At 33.8% G+C, this 21,472-nt stretch overlaps 3 protein-coding genes across 6 annotated transcripts in view; 2 read left to right on the top strand and 1 right to left on the bottom strand.

The window, feature by feature from the left end:
* LOC126972384 (uncharacterized) overlaps window positions 1-4,604 on the top strand; it is a 39,022-nt gene extending 34,418 nt beyond the window's left edge. For all 4 annotated transcript variants that reach the window (XM_050819087.1, XM_050819088.1, XM_050819089.1 and 1 more), the window contains one exon: window positions 4,482-4,604. In XM_050819087.1, coding sequence (XP_050675044.1) covers window positions 4,482-4,587 — 106 coding nt within the window. In that variant the 3' untranslated portion in view covers window positions 4,588-4,604. The remainder of the gene's footprint in view (window positions 1-4,481) is intronic.
* The window catches only part of LOC126972395 (retinol dehydrogenase 14), a 35,411-nt gene continuing 15,758 nt past the window's right edge, over window positions 1,820-21,472 (top strand). The window contains exon 1 of the mRNA XM_050819111.1: window positions 1,820-1,837. The gene's annotated coding sequence lies outside the window, so the exon portion shown is untranslated. The remainder of the gene's footprint in view (window positions 1,838-21,472) is intronic.
* Window positions 4,601-13,691, bottom strand: LOC126972393 (sperm flagellar protein 1-like). The gene is made up of 5 exons (XM_050819108.1): window positions 13,497-13,691; window positions 12,250-12,459; window positions 11,593-11,694; window positions 10,048-10,196; window positions 4,601-6,807 (listed from the first exon to the last, which is right to left on the bottom strand). The coding sequence occupies exons 1-5, from the start codon at window positions 13,612-13,614 to the stop codon at window positions 6,238-6,240; spliced, it is 1,149 nt and encodes a 382-aa protein (XP_050675065.1). The 5' UTR covers window positions 13,615-13,691; the 3' UTR covers window positions 4,601-6,237.

Raw genomic sequence — 21,472 nt, 5'->3', positions numbered from 1 at the left:
ATTGAAAAGAGCGCAAAGAAGAATGCTGAGAGTTTCTTGCGCCGCTTCTTCTCTCTCAGAGCGCCATTTGTTTCTGAAGCGGTAGTAGTATCTAGTAGTTATTAGAAATGACATCAAAAAGAATTCTAAAGGAATCAATTTTGAGAAAATAAATGCCTTTTACGACATTTTAGCTATTGACAGGTTTCATTGGTGCTAAGCGGGATGTCCCACATTTTTTTAAGATCTTGTGTAGAACACAGATTAATATATAAGCGATTTTAGACTTTAGTTTCGATCACTATTTCATATAGGACGCACTTTCATATAGAAATGAATTGTTAGATTGCTCACTGAATGAGTTCAAATTTACGGCAGTTTGTGTATATTCTATTAGCAAATTTATTGAACTAGGCTTAGTTCTTTAGTGTTAATTCCGCCAATATATACAGTATGGAAACAGCTTCTATGAAATTAATGTAGGTACATACTTGTTAGCATATTAGCTGACGATGTACCAAAAATTAACGAAATCCGTGCAGTGGTTTTGTCAAAAAGTAGACTTTTCATTTTGAACAAATTTAAACCCCCTGTAATATTTGTATTACTGGGTCAATGATTCAATGAACTTGAATATTTCAATATAGGCGGCGTTGAATTGCGCCGCCCGCGGCCGTCAAAGAGATACACGTGCCGGCGGTGTCTCTTTGAGTGCGTAGGGACTAGGGAAGGACATATTGTATCGATAATTAGTTTTTTTTTAAAGGGAGTTGTAATCGATAAATAATAAGCTGTTTAAGTCTATTTGAAATTGTTCTGTAATGATTATTGCAAAAATACTACACCTATTTAAAACTAAGCAGCTTCAGAATTTTTATTTTTATAAATTATAATTTTTATAATTATAGTTTAGAGATAATGATTATGAATAAGGAAGAACTAAATAATAACAATAATTTATTACTTGTTTGTAATTTGAAAGCAACCTATCAAAAATCGTACCAACTTCCTTTTTTTTAATCAAAATAAAGGATGAGAAACTAAACTATCCCTGCTTTTTTTTAAATGAAATTAAGGGACGAAACGAGCAGGACGCACAGCTGATAGTAATGGATACGCCCTGCCCATTACAATGCAGTGCTGCTCAGGATTCTTGAAAAACCCCAAAAATTCTGAGCAGCACTACAACTGCGCTCGTCACCTTGAGACATAAGAAGTTAGGTCTCATTTGCCCAATAATTTCACTAGCTACAGCGCCCTTCAGACCGAAACACAGTAATGCTAACACATTACTGCTTCACGGCAGAAATAGGCGCCGTTGTGGTATCCATAATCTAGCCGGCATCCTGTGCAAAGGAGCCTCCCCCTTGTTCGCTGCTGAGGAGATCACTCAGAAAACAGTGGTTTCTTAAGTATTGAACTTACAAAAATAAACTATTTTTTTTACAAAGCTTATCCATTCATAAATTTATTAATTGTTAAAAATATTAAAACATTCGAATAACACAAAACTACTAGTTTTTAATGCCTTGTTTAGATTGTTGGTTAGTAATGGTAAATAAAGTATCGATAAACTAGAATTGTGGAGTATGCCCTATTTACGCCTTTATTTATTTTCGCCATTTTATTTAAGTATTTGTAACTTGTTATTCAGTTTAACCCGCGATTGTTTCAAGTTTTTGTTGAAAAAGTTAAAGTTGTATTTATTAATTTAACTTTCTTAAAGTTCAAGTGAAATGTTTCAATCAATTTTCATTTCTTCGCTTATAATTATTTTATTGTTAAGAGCTTGTTTATGAGAAGAGAAGTAACAGCCAAATCGCCGCCGTGTGCTACGTTGTCGCTCCTCGGGGTCAAAGTACGTAGTCTAAACAGACTGTTTTCTTTTCTCTAATTCAATTTTGATAATAAGTTTCTTTGAAAATTTCTTTTTTATAATTTAGGGATTTTAATTTAATTATTAATTTTACTATGCTTCTGTGGACCAGTATGACTTGTATTTTCATTTATTTCAAATAAGCTGTTTCCATACTGTATTGCGGAATATATACTGTATTGCGGAATATATATACACTAATACAATATATTAACACAAAATATTCTATTAGCATCATCAATTAACTAGTAAAGTAGGAACAGATTGTTCGTAGTAATTCTAAGGTCTAAGTTTATATAACTAGGTAGCTGACCCAGCAAACGTTGTATTGCCGATATTAAAATCGCGATACAAAAGTAACTGTTGATCGTAGATGGGTGAAAATTTGAAGTTGTATGTATTTTTTAATGTTGACTCATAATCAAACAAATTAAAAAAAAATAAAAAAAAAAATTCGTGTGGACCACCCTTAACATTTTTGGGGGATGAAAAATAGATGTTGTCCGATTCTCAGACCTACCCAATATGCACTCAAAATTTCATAAGAATCGGTCAAGCCGTTTCGAAGGAGTTTAACTACAAACACCGCGACATGAGAATTTCATATATTAGATTGAAATACTTAAATTTAAGTCAAGCCTCTATCGCAATAGATTAGTCTGTAAGGAAAGGGGGCTTTATTGATTAAATAAATAAATATCAGCTGGAAGACGTCCACTGCCGGTCTTGCGCTGCCATCATCCAATATTTATTGAAGTAGGCGTTACTTTGCGGAAAACAATAACTATCAAAATGATTTGAATTTTCTTTAGTGTTAATTCTGCCAGTAATTGTCTTTAAGCAATTCGACACGTGTTTCGCCTCTACTCAAGGCATCCTCAGGACGTGTTGCCTCGCCAAATTCTGGCACGATTGACAATCATCCAATATTTTCCGGCGACATTGACCAGATTATCGGACCATCTTGTGCGGTATATCACTATTTAAAATCAGCATATATACTCTGATACATAGATAGATATGATATAATAGAAAGCTGGAAATCTAGCACTGTTAGATTCGAAAGTAGGTAACATGTAATTGTAGATGATTATATAGATATTAATCTACACTTTCTGCATATTTGGAATCATCAACACATTGTTGCACTAACGTAAACAATATCATGATCTTTTTCGATCTTTACTTTGGCAGAAACCGTAACGAACTCTTCAGTATCATTTTTGTAGTGCAGAAGTACTCGCTAAACATTATGACTGTTCATTGTAGTTACAATAATAATATATTATTGACACACTTTTACACAAATTAACTTGCCCAAACTAGGCATTGCCGGTGCTATGGGTTGTAAGTATATTTAATACAATATACCTGTTCAAACTTACATAATAATACAAATAAACATTCATTTTTTTATAGAAAAGAAGGACAAACGAGCGTACGGGTCACCTGGTGTTAGTGATCACCGCCGCCCACATTCTCTTGCAACACCAGAGGAATCACAAGAGCGTTGTCGGCCTTTAGGGAAGGTGTACGCGCTTTTTTTTAAGGTACCCTAGGTAGGTAAGGTAAGGTAATGTCGTATTGTCCCGGAAACACCGCACAAGGAAATTCATTCCACAGCTTTGTAGTACGTGGAAGAAAGCTCCTTGAAAACCGCACTGTGGAGGACCACCACTCATCCAGATGGTGGGGATGATATCCTAACTTGTGGCGTGTCATGCGAAGGTGGAATTCGGTGGCAGGAATCAGGTGAAACAGCTCTTCGGAACACTCCCCATCTCATTTAGCCCGGTACACAAACACTTTACTAATTTAACTAACGTGGAGAGTTTTAAAAATTGCTTCATACCTACTTTGTGTAATGCAATCATAGCGTTTCGCTTCTCTTTATCACACCCCTCCATTTTAATATCGCAAAATATTGTACAAAATATTGGTGCCATAATGCGAAAACTCAATGAACAATCATATAAAAATGACAGATTCCAAATTCAAATGTAATATTATGTTTATTTTTGATAATAAATAACAGTATTTATGGCTAGACTAACGATATCACTTCGAGTACCTTCTTATTTTGTCAGATTTTCTATTCTTCAACTGGGCTTTTAATATAAGGTTGCGCATAGTTCGGGCACGTTCGGGGCTACACTGTTTATATGAAGTTGATCAGTTATATTATGTTAATATATTTTTTCATTTCTTAATTGTTTAGGTTATCACCTAATATTATAATTAATGCAATGCACTTTAGTCTTTATACTGTCAAGAAGAATGGGCGATGACATCCCCGTTTAAATACTTAAATTACGAGATGAATATGAAATTACAAAAAAAAATACAGATGACAGAAGTCGTAGCTGCACTGATAAAGTCAGGCGTCAGGCGGAAGGAATAAGGATATTGAGTTGTTACAAATCACTTAATTTAATAACGGCTTATGTTTTGAAATTTTGTGTGCATCATTCAAAATAACTTTGAAGTGCAGTCTTAACTCAAATAGCGCAAACCTGAGGTTTGAAGTTGTTTTTTGTACAGGATTCGATTTTGGTACGTTTTTTAAGGCAGCTTATATTCTCAATTCTTTTTTAAATTCATAATATTTTTCCATTTCTTATTACAGAGAATCAGAAAACCCTAACTTCAAAGAAGATCGCGTCGCTGCAATACGAAACATTTTGGAACATCATCCAAGTATCTGCGAAATATTCCAAGCTAATATACGATAAAATGCAATAAAACTCCGATTTCAAAATACATTTATTTCTAAAGTTTTGATACAAATTACTAAAACTACTAAAAATAACACAAATATAAGCAACAAGCCGGGTATTGTACTAGTGCTCTAGAATAGGGTAAAAGCCCTTAATAATGTAGTTATCATAAGAAATCCAATATTGTGCACTTGATATTTTTTATGAAAAATTTACTAATCGTTAGATAACTTCATTCTTTATCATTAAAGACTTTATGAAATTTTAAAAATAGCCTCTTGACATGCTTTCGGAATCAATATTCTGCAACACTAATCATACCCGACCACATTTATACAATTTACAAAACTGTCGCAACAAACAATGTTCCTAAATTCTCACATCATAGAGTGGAACCACGCTCAAATAATAGAATATGCGTTAGATAGAAAATACTCCTAATCTGCTCATAAAAGCTTGACATATAGCAAGTGCGGGAAATGCTTTGGAAAGCACAGTAGTCCATCCCTTAGCTCAATACTTCCCGCATACAAAAATGCGGCGAACAATGTGTAACTTCCGTATAGACCAGAGCTGAAGACTTTGAAAATTATAAAAAGTGAAAAAAATATAATGGTAGAATGAAACCTATTGGAAAAGGAATAGAATATAACAAAAAGGAAGTGGAGTAATGATTCAGTGACATATTATGCCTTTTTTTCACATAAATTTTGAGGCTATGTGAAAAAGTGTGGAAACAAAAGATGTAGATCTTTTTATTACCAACAAATACTGCTACTTACTTCTCTTTTGTTACCACCGTACTACTAAACAGCCCCCCCCCCCCCACCCTTTTCCACTGCCCGACCTCAGATCGCCCGTAATTTTTTTCCTTTCATTTTTGTTATTTTCTCTTCCTTTTCGGATGGGTTATTTATTATCCTGCTATTATTTTTTTCGTTTCAAAAATTATCGACCTCAGGGTCAGTCTAGTACACATAGAGGCTATAAATTAAATGACATATTAAGATGCTAATATATTGTAAGCAATATAAATAAAAATACATCTCAAATCTCTGCGAATAGAAAACATTTCAAATCGACATACGGTTTGTTAACATAAATATTTCCTATTTAACATTAAGTTTTTTGTCTGAGGTTTTAATAAAGCGACATCTATAAACAAAATATATAAGACCTAAGAAAAAAATATTTAAGCTTACCGCCTTGATATAATGGAAGGACGCCCTAAATTTGGCATTACTGTTAATACTCACTGTATAGGTAATTTATATCGTATAAAATTATGGTGTAATAATTATATTGATACCGACACTACTCCAGCTTTCATATATAATATATCAAAAATATATGTTGATCTTCTGTAGACTGAACGAGAGTAATTTAGACTAAATTGTTACTTAGCTGTTCAAATATATTCTTAGCACACGGGTCATTACGGGATAGGTACTACGAGACTTGATTAACTTTAAAATCCTGACTAATACTAAAATATACTAATTACCATACCGCTATTGTAAATATGTCATGCGAGGATGCAATTATTAAAAATAACTAGCCAATTATCAATTGAACACACTTATCAAACCTGTTAAATATTTTGATAACATTGTCCGATATTTTTAACATCTCTGATAAATTTTGTAAATAAATTAGGAACGCTAATTAGTAATTGGGAAACGGAATGTATCCGAACTGGCTCATAAGGTTGATCTCCATTTCGGTAACAGTACCGGGATCAGAGTCCTTAAATTCTTCATTATCAAGTAAACCCTCGATAGTTCTTTGATCAATAATTTCAATTTCTTTAAAGACATCTGATTTAATCCGATTCACATCAACGTCTTTCGCGCAATCTTGCTGTGTTACTTCTGTTAAACTAGGTTTAGATTGACTTTTAAGAACTGGCATTTTGGAATCTTCTACTTTCGTAGTATCAGTTTTTTGGGTTCGTATTTCATCTGATCTGGATTTGGCTACTGGGATTCTAGATTCTTCAGATCTAGTACTTTTTAGAACAATTTCAACTGGCTTCACGAGGGGTTTTACTGGGTCACCCAAAATTTCCTCGATTTTCGGAGATGGTGGTTCTGGTTCATTTGGAAATACTATTGGAACGACTGGGTTTTGTGATGCTTCAACTTCCTTTTTTCTTGCTTGTTTCCGCTCTAACTGTTTCTGCAATTCTTCTATTCTTTCTTCTTTCAATTTCAATAAATTATCGAGATGATCGACCTGTAACGAAAGAGTTCTCCAAGTAAAAAAAATAATTTCCCTTTTATTAAACAAAAAATATTATTTAATTATGATAAGTCCACTGTCCAAAAAACACCTGCGTCTTCCACGAAATCATAATTTATTTATTTATTTTATTTATTTGGAAAACCAACAGCTTTAAAAACTTAAACGATACTTAAGATAATTACAGAGAGCCAATTATAGGTTTCCACAATTAGTGTAAAGTAAATTTTTCTAGTCTAGGTAGAAAAATTTAACTGACAACGTGAGCATATACAATTGGAAAATTAAAATTTACATTATCATTAAAGTTAAAGTTAATGTAACAATTTAAGAAGATGTAGGGTTATTAGTAAAGAATTTGTTGGCTAAGGCACGTCTTACAGAGTCTACGCTTGAACAGAAGAGATCTAGATTATTATCACTACTTGACAGATTGTTGAAGTTATTACTTGCTCGCCAAGTAAAAGTATTTCTTTTATAGTTTAGGTTAGTGTGATGAAGTCTTAGTAAATCATGCTGTCGCAGTAATCTAACAGGTATTGAACTGAAGCTTAGCAAGAAGGTCTGGACAGTCAATTAGCCCTTGGGCTATTTGTAAAAGGAGAGTAATATCGGCTATTTCGCGACGATTCTTTAAAGGTAGGAAGTGATGTTTACTGCAAAGATTGAGGTAGTCATCAGAGCGGTATGTAAGTATATAATCAAACAATAGAACATTACGTTTACGAGTGAATGTCAGAATGTTGCACTTAGACGCGTTCAATTCTAACTGATTTTGAAGGCAATAGTGTTCAAGGCGTTTCAAATCAGATTGCAAAGACAAAGCATCAGATAAGGATGTGATTTTCATGTATATTTTCATGTCATCCGCAAAGCATAGAAGCTGTGAGTGATGTAGGCATCTGTATATGTCGTTTACAAATATTACAAAGAGCAAAGGGCCCAAAAGGGAACCTTGTGGGACGCCACTAGGGATAGGAACCCAACTAGATATATACTTGTTAATGACCACTCTGCTTGAGTTCGGTTATGAACATATGATGTGAACCACCGCAATAAATCACCGCTGATGCCTATCTTTTTGAGTTTATCAATAAGTATACGATGCTGTATCCTGTCAAAGGCTTTACTCTAATCAGTGTAAACTACATCCAACTGGTGACTATCAGCCATAGCATCGGTAATACAGGAATTAAGGAGAATTAAATTTGTTGTAGTTGACCTGTTTTTAAAAATCCGTGTTGTTGGGAGTTGAAAGATTGTTTTAAGGCAAGACTGACCTGAGAATAAATTATTTGTTCGATAACTTTGGATACTATACATAATTTGGAAATAGGACGGTAAATTTCAATATTGTTTTTGGAACCCTTTTTATGAATAGGTGTAATAAAGGCGCGTTTCCAGATGGTAGGGACACTGATCGTTGGAACAGAATAATTGCCAGAAGGACGGCTAAAGTACTAGCACAATTAATTAAAAAGATAGCTGGCACATTGTCTGGACCTGCAGATTTAGACGGATCCAAATTTAAAAAAAGATTTTTTATTCTACGAGCGTCTACCTCAATATTTGATATGGATGAAACATTTTGATTATCTAAGGTATTTAGTGAGGTAGCAGTAGAACCTGCAATAAAATTGCTTAGGAAGAAGTCAGAAAAACCATTACATATATTTTCACCGGAAGTAAGCACATTATTTCAATATGACTTATTATTTGGAATATAATGCGATTTTGATTTATTTTTAAAAAATGACCAAATGTTTTTTGGGCTAAACGTAATAGAAGCTTCAACTGACGAAATATATTTACTATAACATTCTTCTTCTAAACTTCTAACTCGAGCCCGTAAATACTTAAACGCTTGTTCATCGGCCTTATTTCCATATAGTCTTAATTTGTTTAGATGTTTCTCTATGATTGTTTTAGTCCCAAAACACACATCTTTCAAAAGAATTACCGTATTCAACTGTTCGAAGTGGGAGCAGACCAGTCAGATGTAAATGAACTCAGAATTTACACAGACGGCTCCAAAATGGCAGCCGGAACTGGAGCTGGCATCTTCTCACAGGAACTGAATATACACACCTCTATACCCTTAGGCATACACAGCTTCATATTCCAATGCGAATGCATAGCCATCAAGGAAGCTGCAGACGCGATACTAAGAAGAAATACTAATGCGAAGCGCGGTTACTCGGTATAAAAACTGCTTTTGATTGCGAAGACGCAAGACGTGCCAGCCAGGGATCACAAACATTTCAAAGCAGCTAACATTTTCTAATAACAAGAATTGATTAAACTGAAAAATAGAAGTAATGAGTGCGTTCATGTAAACTGAAAGCAACACAGATTTAAAATAAGCTATGAATATTTGTTTAAATCCGTCTCTTTGGTTATAATTTTGACAGGACACTCGTCGTTTTGCATGTATGGATCTTGAAGAACTTCACCCACACATATTGATATCTTTTCTCTTTGGCAAATTGTTTAACTTTATTGAGCAGTGATTTGCCATCAGCTGTTAAGTGATCGTTGATAAATATTCGCTTCTGGCTGTACTCACCGCGATAGCCTAGATCACCTGCAACTATAATTTTTTTCAATCTTGCTGCAGCTATAAAATCTTCCTTTATATATCGGTTTAAGAAGTTAATCACAATATTTTTTTCTGAAGAATTAGGTGTTGGAACTCTAGAAATGTAGTTAATCTGTGTTTTCGGAACACTGTAATTTACAGTACTACACAGGCTCTCAACAATAGTGTAAAGGTTCTCACTTTTGTTTACCGGCACGCCCTTTACCTCAACATTATTGAGTCGTGCCCACTGATCTCTATTGGCAAGCTCTTGCTTTGCTTTGCCGATTTCCAGTAGTGTAGCATTTAGGGTATCCTGTAGAATTTGCACCTGTTTTGAAGTTTTTTCGGACTCTTGTAATCTTTTTTCTAAATCCTCCAATTTAACATTGTTAAATTCACATGCTTTTTTCAATTCCGCAAAGTCGGATTTAATGGATTTAATTTCCTCGACTAGTTTTGGTAGAACAGTGAGTTTTTGTTTTACCTTGCTTAACTCGTTCAAAATAGCGTCTAACTTCTCGTCTCTACTTGAATGAATGAATTGAGAAAAAAAAAATGAATTGAGGGAGCTCCTCATTTTAAACATATACCGTTTCAACAGACCAGATAAAAAAAGAGTAAAAAAAAAATATAAATAAATTTAATTCACAAACCTTTTGCTTGAGCACTTCATAGGACTCCTTGGCGTCCTTAAGTTCTTCCTTAATACCCATAAATGTTTCATAACTGACTACTTTCTGTTGAATCGTCTCCAAAACTCCGTTTACCCTCGTCTTGATTGGCACTACGAGCACGTAATGTTCTGTTGAGATGAGTATTATTAGTATGGAGAACCGTAACATTACCATCATTATAACTACGAGTTAATAAATAACTATCAGCTGCAGTAGTATTAGTGCCTTTTCTGGAGTCAATTGTTGGGGCTACTGAAAACCAGTATTTTTCCAGTGGGAAGCTCCTTTGCACAGGATGCCGGCTAGATTATGGGTACCACAACGGCGCCTATTTCTGCCGTAAAACAGTAATGTGTAAACATTGCTGTGTTACGGTCTGAAGGGCGCCGTAGCTAGTGAAATTACTGGGCAAATGAGACTTAACATCTTGTGTCATCAAGGTGACGAGCGCAATTGTAGTGCCGCTCAGCGAACTTTTCAAGAATCCTGAGCGGCACTGCATTGTAATGGGAAGGGCGTATCAATTACCATCAGCCGAACGTCCTGTTCGTCTCGTCCCTTATTATCAAAAAACAAAACCTGTGTGCAAATGGCGCCACGCCAGTGCAGCTTATTACTGAGTTGGCTTTTTTTTGTATTTCGAAAAAGCTCCATATTTTGATGACAATCATTACCGCACAGTACCTATTTTGTTTTTTCACTGCAATGACGTTCTATACATATAGATTATAGACATATCACGTCGTATAAAAAGAGAGCCGAATTATGGAACATGCCACAAATTACATCATAATAAGCTTCGACTGCTATAGCTACACATTGCCGCATTTACTCCAGTTGTTTAAAATATTTTTGGTAAATAAGCAGCAATGTAAAACGTTTTTTTTTTAAAGAAGTCCAAAAGTTTCTACAGCAATGGGATCAAGTCACTACCTACTAGATAATTTGTTATGTTTTTAAAGTGATAACCCTCACGTCTAGGATTAATAGATAAATAAAATGTGTAGTATGGCTTCATCTACAGGATCTACTTTACAGTTGATTAAGCCACAACCTGAGAGTTGAACAAAGCATGCAAGATTTTATAGCGATACGTCACTCGAACGGTTATCTCAGTTGGTTAGAGCACCGGCACGGAACGCCGGAGGTCGTGGGTTAGAGTCCCGCAACGTTCATAAAATTGTGTTTTTCAAATTTTGTGTACGTACAAGATGGCAAAAAGTCATCAAACAAATTGGCACACAAGTTATGCTCTAATTAAACGTAAATAAACTTTGAAAAAAAAATGACTTGAGTTTTCATATAAAGTACGAACAATATTTTTCCGCAACCTAATATTATATCTAATATTAAATAGATCTCAAAAAAAATTAAAAATGAAAAGGTCGTTAATATTGACATATTTTTGGATCATCTGGTGGTCAGAGGTGGAATGTATATCTGAATACTACTACATTTTAGCAAACTGCCATTCTCTATTTTTCAAAATAACTTGAAAATACTTTCATTCAGATTTACACATACCCTCATCGCCACACGCCTCGTAGTAACTACCGCCGCTGGAGACGTTCTGCTCTTGAGAATTATTTTTCAAAACTTCTTCATCTCGCTTTATTTTCTCACGAACTGAGAAAGAAAGAGGTTATTAAATATCAATCCCATCAAATGTGATTAAGAAATTCTTTAGCGGCATTTTGAATTCCTCGCACAAATGTGTGGGAGGACATACACAGTTAAACAAACTGCGTGGCAGAAAGTAATTCGTTATCAAACCACAAATCCAGTTGGAATAAGGATAATATGGTTCGGGTGCGGTGGTGCATTACAGTGGTAGGAATTAAAGCCATCTGCTTTACCTAATTCCAAAACACTCCCTGTGAAAGACACGGAAGAAGACACATTATAAAGATTTTGTGCGAAATGCCTAGCAAACAGGCCGTTCATAGAGAACTGGATCCTGGACTACACGCCGTCAACTCTTCCTGATGGATGAAGTGCACTAGACCAGAATTGCCTTCAAGATTAGAGCATACTCACAACTTTAAGGCCGGTAACGCATCCGTTGACCCCTGTTGTTGCAGATATCCTTAGCTAGTTGCCTTACCACTTGCCATCAAGTGAGCCTTTTGCCCGTTTGCCCCCCTTATGTATAATAATCCATTGTGTAGATCACCAAGTTACCCATTATCAACACTCTCTCGATAACTCCAGGTGCACAGTTGGCCAGCTGTTCCATCGTGTTTAAACACAGATTCAGCTTCAGTTTCTTTAACACCTTCCTGTTGAGTGTCATCCAATTGTTGAGCTTCAGAGAGTGACTGTTTCTTGGAGGGTAGTTGTGCATTTCGACAAGCTTTGGATAGTGTACGCTGAGGATTTCAGCAAGAAGCACTGAAAGAAGTGGATCATAAGGCAATCTCCTATAAAATCATATATTTGTTTCTACATTTTTTACAGACTATCGTAACATTTATCATAATTACAATGCAGTCGATACAGTGCCGGATTAATCACGTAAAATGGGGCCCCACCCTGTTCCACCTCCGCCTGGGCGTTCTTTGAGTGAAATTTATTAATACATGGTAAATATTACATGCTATTAATGCTCCGTATCCACCTTTCGTTACATTAGAAAACAAGTCCTAATTGCGCCTTATCGTTTAGCCCATGAGAATTTGGAATTGGCAGATCAAAGCAAACCCTCTCGGACCCAAGACGCCTTTCTTCTTAATGCAAAACAAGTAAAAAACTTAATAAAAGTAAATTATACTCCAATGATATTGGTGAATGACCAAAACAAACAAAAGCAACTTTCAGAAATTTTTATTATATTATTTATATTTTCATTAATTGTTTGCAAACAAAAGCTGCAACATGTAACAACAGTGACTTTTTCAGTTCGTTCATGGAACTGTTTATCGTCGAACAGGGTATATTTACTTGCCTAATAAAATACTCATCTATACCCGGCTTATGTAATTAACTAAAAAAAAAAACAAAAATTGGCAAAGACATTAATAACATTAAATTTTGTAACTGTATAAATATATATATATATATATATATATATATATATATATATAATGGTATTTGCGTAAAAGCAAAGAATATAATAGTGCAAGTGTAAAAGTTACATTTTTATAAGTTTGTTAATTGCAATAATCACGAAACATCGGGTTAAATAAATTATAAAAAATATAAATTTTATGCAAACACTTTCTGTAGGTACAAGATTAGTTACAAATACACGCGTCTTAATCGGTTAAAAAGTATTTTATTTAAATGTGTAACACTCGCGTTAGTTAAAGTAAATAATATTATTTTGTCTTACAATAATTAGTCTACTTTGGGCTCGCTAAGTAGACCAGAGAACGTTTCTAGTTCATTTTATACATTTAGTACATCATTGATGCAGCTTACTTTCTTACCTGCATCGGAAAAGTCCCTGTTTATCTTTCGGGTTGGGCGAGACAATTTGAATGTATCAACCCAAGCAAGGACCGATTCAATATCAGACAGAGGTATCGGTGAATCGAACGTGGACATTGTGTTTTTGTGCAACAATTTTAATTTATTTTTATTCACTGATTGCTTGACGATAAGAATTTCGTGTTTGTCGCAACGTCATGACCAAAATGTCGCGATGATACCTTTTTAATTACCAAAGAGGTCCAAGAGAAAAGGATTTATACTTTGTGATTAAGGCTAGGTATATTTTGGCATGTCGACATTTTATAGTTTTATGGAATTTTAAACGAGTGTGTAGGTGAAGTGTAGATAGAAGATGAACACTAGATTCGCTGTCAACTTATATAAATGAGATAGCCATAGTCTGTGACGTGTGTTGTTTTCATGTTTTCGTTATGAACCATTTGTACAACGTAAAAGACAACACCTTAAATAATAAATTAATTCACACCAAATCCCTCAATAACGTATTAACAATCAGAATTTATTCAATTATAATTTAAATTAAATAGTATTGGACAACAGGAGACATTGTTTGTTGGGAGCCCATGAACTGGGCCCAGATGTTATTTATATTACTTAATTTGATTTGTTTGATTTTAATTTTATCTGTTTGATATTATTTATTTATTATTATGAAATTTAGTGTATGACTGAACTTAAGCCATTGTAAATCAATGTTATGAGTTCAATAAACGTTTTGATTTTGTATAAATACCACTAGACCAATGATATTATAGTATTAAAAGAGGGTTTTAAATATCACTGCACTAGACACGCTGTTCCATATTATGTTTGACAGCTAATTTTTTGTGCTTATTTGAAGCTCCACTCGTGAGTATCCAGAGAAATAATTTTCACTTATAATGTAAATGGCTGCAAAGGTACGTACAATACTCTGAAGTAGTTTGAATTAATTTCGTTCGTTTTCCGTGTTATTAGTACTTCAAGAATCAACGTAATAAAGTACACAATTTTTTGTTGTAAATAGTTTCCACCATCTATCGATGTTTGCTGAGGTTATCACTAGTTTTAGTACCGCATGGCCAACAGTGTCAAAATGGCGAATATCAAACAGGCACTAAAGCACTTTGACAGCCGCCAGTCTAGTGGTATATAGTAGAGGTCAGTGGATAGCAGATAGAGTAGTGTATCTCGCTTTCTCTCAATATCAATCTGATTATGTATCTCTGTCACATTACTATTGTTATTTTAATGACGCATCTATTGTTCATCTTCTATCTGCTGGGTTAAATGTAGGTTAGTATTTATTTATTTACCACACACAGCAACTATCATTACAGGTATTACCTAATGCGAAAGTTACAAACACAAGAATAACATATATACAAACAACAAACAAATCAATCTAAAACTAATAAACCAAAATACATCACACCAGAAAATACAAAAAAACTTGAACATACAAATATTTATCATAACATACTACATATAACAATACCCTTGCGAGTTCACTCCACGTACAACCAAAAATGTCCACTTTGTGGTGGAGTTCATTAGTTCATAGTTATATGGCGAAGGGCTCTAGTTAAATGCGACTTTGCCGACACATTTGTTCTCACCATCGGAATGGATAGTATCTACCATAGACTTTCAATATACTAGCGAATAGACAAAGGAAGCGTCCGAGAGGCAAGAACATCTCTAACGATGATAGATACCATAGTATTATACAAAATACTATGGAGTTAATTCTGCCTAATGCCAAGCGAGGCTGAATGTTTACGACCTATCAATGGGAGGCTCCTTTGCACAGGATGCCGGCTAGATTATGGGTACCACAACGGCGCCTATTTCTGCCGTGAAGCAGTAATGTGTAAACATTAGTGTGTTTCGGTCTGAAGGGCGAGCTAGTGAAATTACTGGGCAAATGAGACTTCTTATGTCTCAAAGTGATGAACGCAATAATTGTAGTCCTGCTCGTCTCGTCCCTTATTTTCATACATTAAAAAAAATCAGAATCGGTTACACTCAGCAACAGATTTTACCTTTTCTACCTTGTATGTATATCCATTAGAGTTGTTTTCTCGCACCCATGCGCTAGTATGTTGTACGAGTAAGTCTATCATCGATGGTACTTACTCAGTATATACACAACTCACAGGATCGTATACGATCACCGCCACCGATGGTGTCCTATCGATGATCACTTTTTAGTGGGCATTGAATAAAACTAGGCTGTAACGCTGGGCTGTGTAACACTCATTCAGTTCAATCAAAATCAAAATCTATTTATCGCAAGTCACATAAGTAAAAAAAGGGCACAGCAACATTTTTTAAAAACAAAATAATATTAAGAAGTACTTAAGTTTCGCAAGTACTTCTATTTATTTCTATAATATTATTATCTAGTATATTATAATTAGTTATCACATATTTATTTTATTAGTTTATATATCGATCGGTCGATCGGATATATCGATCGGTCGATCGGACAAAGTGACGTGTTTCTTGAGTGCTCCCTAACACTGTAATTGTATTTAATTATTTTGAGTAGTGTGAGGATGTTTACGGTGTAAAATACTAAATTTTTAAGTTAAATTTAAAATATGTGACAATCCAGTTTATAGAATCCTTATTTCATCGAGTAATATTAGTATTAATATTTCAATATTGTGTTTCGAGTGTCATGGTGTCAGTGAGCGGTTGTCTCCGTAAAAGTTGAAATCAAAAGATAAGTAAAAATTATAAATCAAGTCTGTTTTACATTAGTTTTATAATGAAGTTTAGTATCGATACTTCAAATACAGGCGTTACTTCACAGAAATTAACCGTTTCATCCGGCACTAAATACCTTTGAACTCCGAGTGCAATCTTCGACGTTTCATTAGGGTTTCATTAGATTACTGTTACAACAAGGTGATATTGATAACTATCATAATAATTAAACAAACACAACAAACACAAGGGCTATTCATTACAACGTGAAATCAACAGTGACGGTATTATTTAACTAAATTCAACCATTGTGATTTTTGCGCTCAAAGACACTAAGTAAATTTGTGTTGGTGTAAAATAACTTGCGTCGGTAGTTCAAAATCCGTGCTTAATCTTTGTGACGTCTGAGCCTATATTTGACGTGGGCTTGTAGCTTGTCACTTCACACATTTCAACCCGGTTATTAATTATTGAATAGCTTTGTTGTTTGACATCGGACTAACGTGTTGATGATTACGGTTCGAATCTTGTTTTTTTTTTTTTTTTTTTTTTGTAAATAATATTATAGCAGGATGTATACCAGATCAAAACGAAGGAATATCTGCGCAACATGCACACACACTATAAAAGTGAAAGAATATTTGGAATGTACTAATTGCAATAACACGATTGACTTAAAATGTGCTAGCATTACTTTAAAAAGATACAATTCAATGTCGACCGATAAGAGACTCAAATGGAAATGTCATAAATGTAGGAAAAGCTCTACACAGGAAATAAAAAATCTTTCAAATACTGAACAGCTGACACAAAGTATCTCGTTAGATAAAACCATTTCAAATATTAGTAATTTATCCAGCAAGAATACTCTCACACTACATAATCAATCATTAGAAAATATAACATTTTGTAGTTCAATGAAAGACCTACATAATTCAACATTCAGAGATGTCAGCACATGTAGTTTACCAGATCTTGGTACTGTCGAAAGCTCACAGGTTTTAGACCTTAAACAGGACTTAGCAACCCTATCTGGGCAATTAGAAAGTGCTCATGAAGAAATTGCCCAACTAAATATAGAAAACACAAAACAAAGAAAGTTAATTGAAGAAAATGAAAAACAAATAAAATTACTTAAAACATTGCTAAGCGACGGTAATTCTTCAATCAACTCCACACCGCTACGAACAAAAACAAAGAAATCTAAACGCACACCGTCAGTAAAATCCTCTATACCCTTTCCGGATCGGCGCGCTCCGGATCTCGCTGTACACTATTGATCGGCAAGCTTCCGGCAATTTCGCGGCATTTTCCCCGTGTGTATTATTTTACGTGTAGTTATAAAATGCTTATAACTAGGGTGATTTGAGTGACTGTCACTGAAAGCTTTTGAAACAAGCTATAAGACCATGTATAAATTATTCATATTGTCTTTCTTTTTTATTTCACACAGACTTTTCATTCGAAAAAAAGTGTAAAAATAGGTATATTTTAAAATAAATATTGTTATTATTGTTAATTACTTGTTTTATTTATTTCCTTTTATGTTTTTGTAATGAATAGTATATGTTATTTATAAAATAAAGCTTAAATCTACACAAAGAACGATCTTCGTGTAAAGTCTTGATAACGACCGCTCGCTGCGCCGGCCGGGAACAAGTGGACACATAAGTGCTTTGTCCGTAAAGCTATGACGTCGAATATTGGTGGCCTTGAATCGTAACGGATCGAAATGTGTTTGGGAATTCACTCGTTCATAACTGCGTAGGCAAATAAACCATCTTGTACACCTAATAAGGGTGAAAACTGGATGAGGTAAAAGAGTGCCCCGCGGCACAGCCGCTCTCATTGTTTTTTGAATTACCAGTGCCCGCGGGCACGGCCGATGCGGAAAGGATACAGAACAATATAATATCTCATAAAGCAATAGAACAAATACCAATTAATTTAGAAAATGCACCAGCAGTACCACTAAATTCTGAATTTAATAAAAAACTCGCTCAAAAAAGTACCAATATTCAAAGAAAATCAGGAAGAAAAATTTACATTATAGGAAGTCAACAATCTAAAAATTTATCCTCAGCGCTCATTCAGTCGAGAAGAACTAATCCGTATGAAAAATATACAATTGAAGCGTTCATCAAACCCGATGCAACGACAGGGGACATCCTCAAATCTTGTGAGTTGTATGATTTTTCCTGTAACGACAAATTAATATTAACTGTAGGTGAAAATGACTGTGATCCAATTAAAATATCATCTGACTTATATACAAAAATAAATTCTCTACCACAAGTCCATATTATTGTAACTAGTGTGACTTTCAGTAGGCATTTGAATGAACTGAAACTTAATGACATGTTGCGATTGATATGTAACAAGTTTCCTAATTGTACGTTTCTTAATCTCGATGAAAACATTTATCGAAATAACACGCCGTATTATAATATATGCCATAAAATAAATCTCGTAATTGACCAAATAGACTACAATAAAAGGTTTTTGAATTTCAAAAAACAAAGACACATAAATCGTTCCACACTAAAAGGAACGATACCATATTATTTTAAGAAAGTGACTCATGGCGTAACTTCAAAAAATGATCAAACTTTAAATTCATCTCAGGATGCACCAAAGAAGGGAACAATTCCTTTTTATTTTAAACCAAATAAAGTTGATGACAGCAAAAATGGGGAAAAACTGTTTTTTCGTGCCAAAAATTAATAATTCAACATGCACTTGTAAAGTTCTTCACCAAAATGTTGCTGGCTTTCTAGCAAAGAAAGACTTAATAGAAATCATGGTTGAAGATCTGCAAAATACAGATAAAATTGACATACTATGCTTCACGGAAACATTCATTCCAAAAGGGCATGAAAGTAATATAAAACTAAATGGGTATCTGTTAGCATCAAATTACAGTAGAATAAAAAGAAGGGGTGGTGTTTGTATATTAACATCACAAGGGATAGGATCAAAAAATTTAGAATACCTACATACTTTGTGTGAACCGAAAGCATTTGAATGTTGTGGGATAGACATAGTGGACAAAAATTTGTTTATCATTTGTATCTACAGGACACCTGATTCTGATGTAAGTATATTTTTTGAAAAACTAAGAACCGTGTTTCAGAAATACTGTAAAAAGAATAAAAAAATTATTATATCAGGAGATTTTAATATTAATACACTGAATTGTAATAAAATCTCTCAACAGTTAAAGCAAATCGTGCAAAACTTTAACTTTAGATTACACATTAATCTACCAACGAGAAATAGCACATGCATTGATCATATAATAAGTAATATTGATGGCGCTATAGGTTCTTTACATAATTACGATATTTCTGACCATAACACAGCACAAATTCTAAGTTTCGAAAGTGTTAACATTAAAAATAAAATATCTATGTTTATGTACAAACGTAATTATAGTAATTATAATATTGAGATATTCAAAAATTACCTAAAAAGCTTGTCGTTCAATGAAGTCTATGAAGAAAAAAATTTCAATAACGCTTTTAGCAAATTTCATTCCTTAGTAACTCTATTATATAGACTTTGTTTTCCGAGAATAAAAATTAAAAATATGGAATCCAATGGAAAGCCCAAATGGATAACTAAAGGTATTCGAATAAGCTGTAAAATAAAAAGAGTATTAAGATATAGAAAATGTAGAAAAAAAGACGATAGCAATAAGAATAATTATTTGAAATATGCAAGAACACTTAAATATTGTATTGCCACATCAAAAAAATTGAGTAATACCCATTATGTAGCAAACAGTAAAAACATATGCTATGCGACGTGGAGAATTATTAAAAATGAAACAAAAAGTAACAATAGTGACACTTGTATAGAATCAGTTATAGTAAATAATAATGAGATTAATAATACTAAAGATATAGCAAACAGTTTTAATGATTATTGGATAAATTTGACTAACAGCAGTGATAAATGTCTGACAAAGCGAAAGTTGAAACCTTGTATAAATCAAAATAAAACTGGAAGTAGTATTTTTCTCAATCCAGTAACGGAAAACGAAACATTAAAAATAATACAATTGTTGAGGAATACTAAAGCAGTAGGCTATGATGAAATTCTCACAAAAATTATTAAAATATGCAAAGATGAACTAGTACCAGTTATAACATACCTAATCAATTTGTCGTTTGAAACTGGTGAATTCCCAGACGCACTAAAATTATCGGTGATCAAGCCACTACATAAAAAAGACGATAAAAAACAACTTAATAACTACCGCCCAATCGCACTCGTATCTATTTTTTCAAAAGTCTTTGAGAAAGCAATGTATGGTCGTTTAACAATTTTTTTTACAAAAAATAATATAATAAACAAGCAACAATTTGGCTTTCAAAAAAACAAGTCGACAACATTAGCTGCATTTAAACTGGTTAACAAAATAGCAGAAAATATAGATTCAAAAAAAACAACGTGTGTAATATTTTTTGATATGAGCAAGGCTTTTGACTTCGTATCACACACCATCTTGTTGGATAAGTTGGAGCAAAATGGCGTTAGAGGACCAGCTCTTAACTGGATGGAGTCCTACTTAAAAGACCGTAAGCAATGTGTGGAGATCAATTCTATCGACGAAAAGGCTACCATAATTGCCCAACAATCAAACTTTAAATTAAATAGATTTGGTGTTCCGCAAGGAAGCGTCCTTGGACCATTATTATTTTTAATTTATATTAATGACCTGCCTAGTGTGACAAAAAATGACTGTTATTTATTTGCCGATGATATATCAATAATTATGACATGTAATAATAAAAATGAGATTGATATTTATGAAAGTGAAATTAATAATGAAATTAATACAGTGGTAAATTGGCTAGAGGATAATAATCTTCAAGTTAATATTAAAAAAACCTCATTTATGCAATTTAGTTTAAGTAACCGCTCTAATAACTATAGCCTTAAGATAAATTATACAAATACCCAAATAGAAGAAGCTTTGCATGTTCAATTTTTAGGAGTACTTCTAGATAAAAATCTAAAATGGAAAGAGCATGTAGACATGGTATGCCAAAAAATTGATAGATATGTTTATGTGTTATATAGATTGCGTAAAACGGCTTTACAAAGTACAGTCCTGGCAGCTTATCATGGTTATGTCGCATCAGTACTTCGATATGGACTAATCTTGTGGGGAAACTCTAGCGAGGCTAATAGGGCTTTCATGGCCCAAAAGAGATGCTTAAGAGCTATGACAGGAGCTTTTTACTTTGAT

Source organism: Leptidea sinapis, chromosome 26 (genome assembly GCF_905404315.1).
Source record: "Leptidea sinapis chromosome 26, ilLepSina1.1, whole genome shotgun sequence".
NCBI lineage: Eukaryota > Metazoa > Arthropoda > Insecta > Lepidoptera > Pieridae > Leptidea > Leptidea sinapis.
Note: the sequence above shows the minus strand (reverse complement) of the source record. Positions and strands in the feature narration are given on the sequence as shown.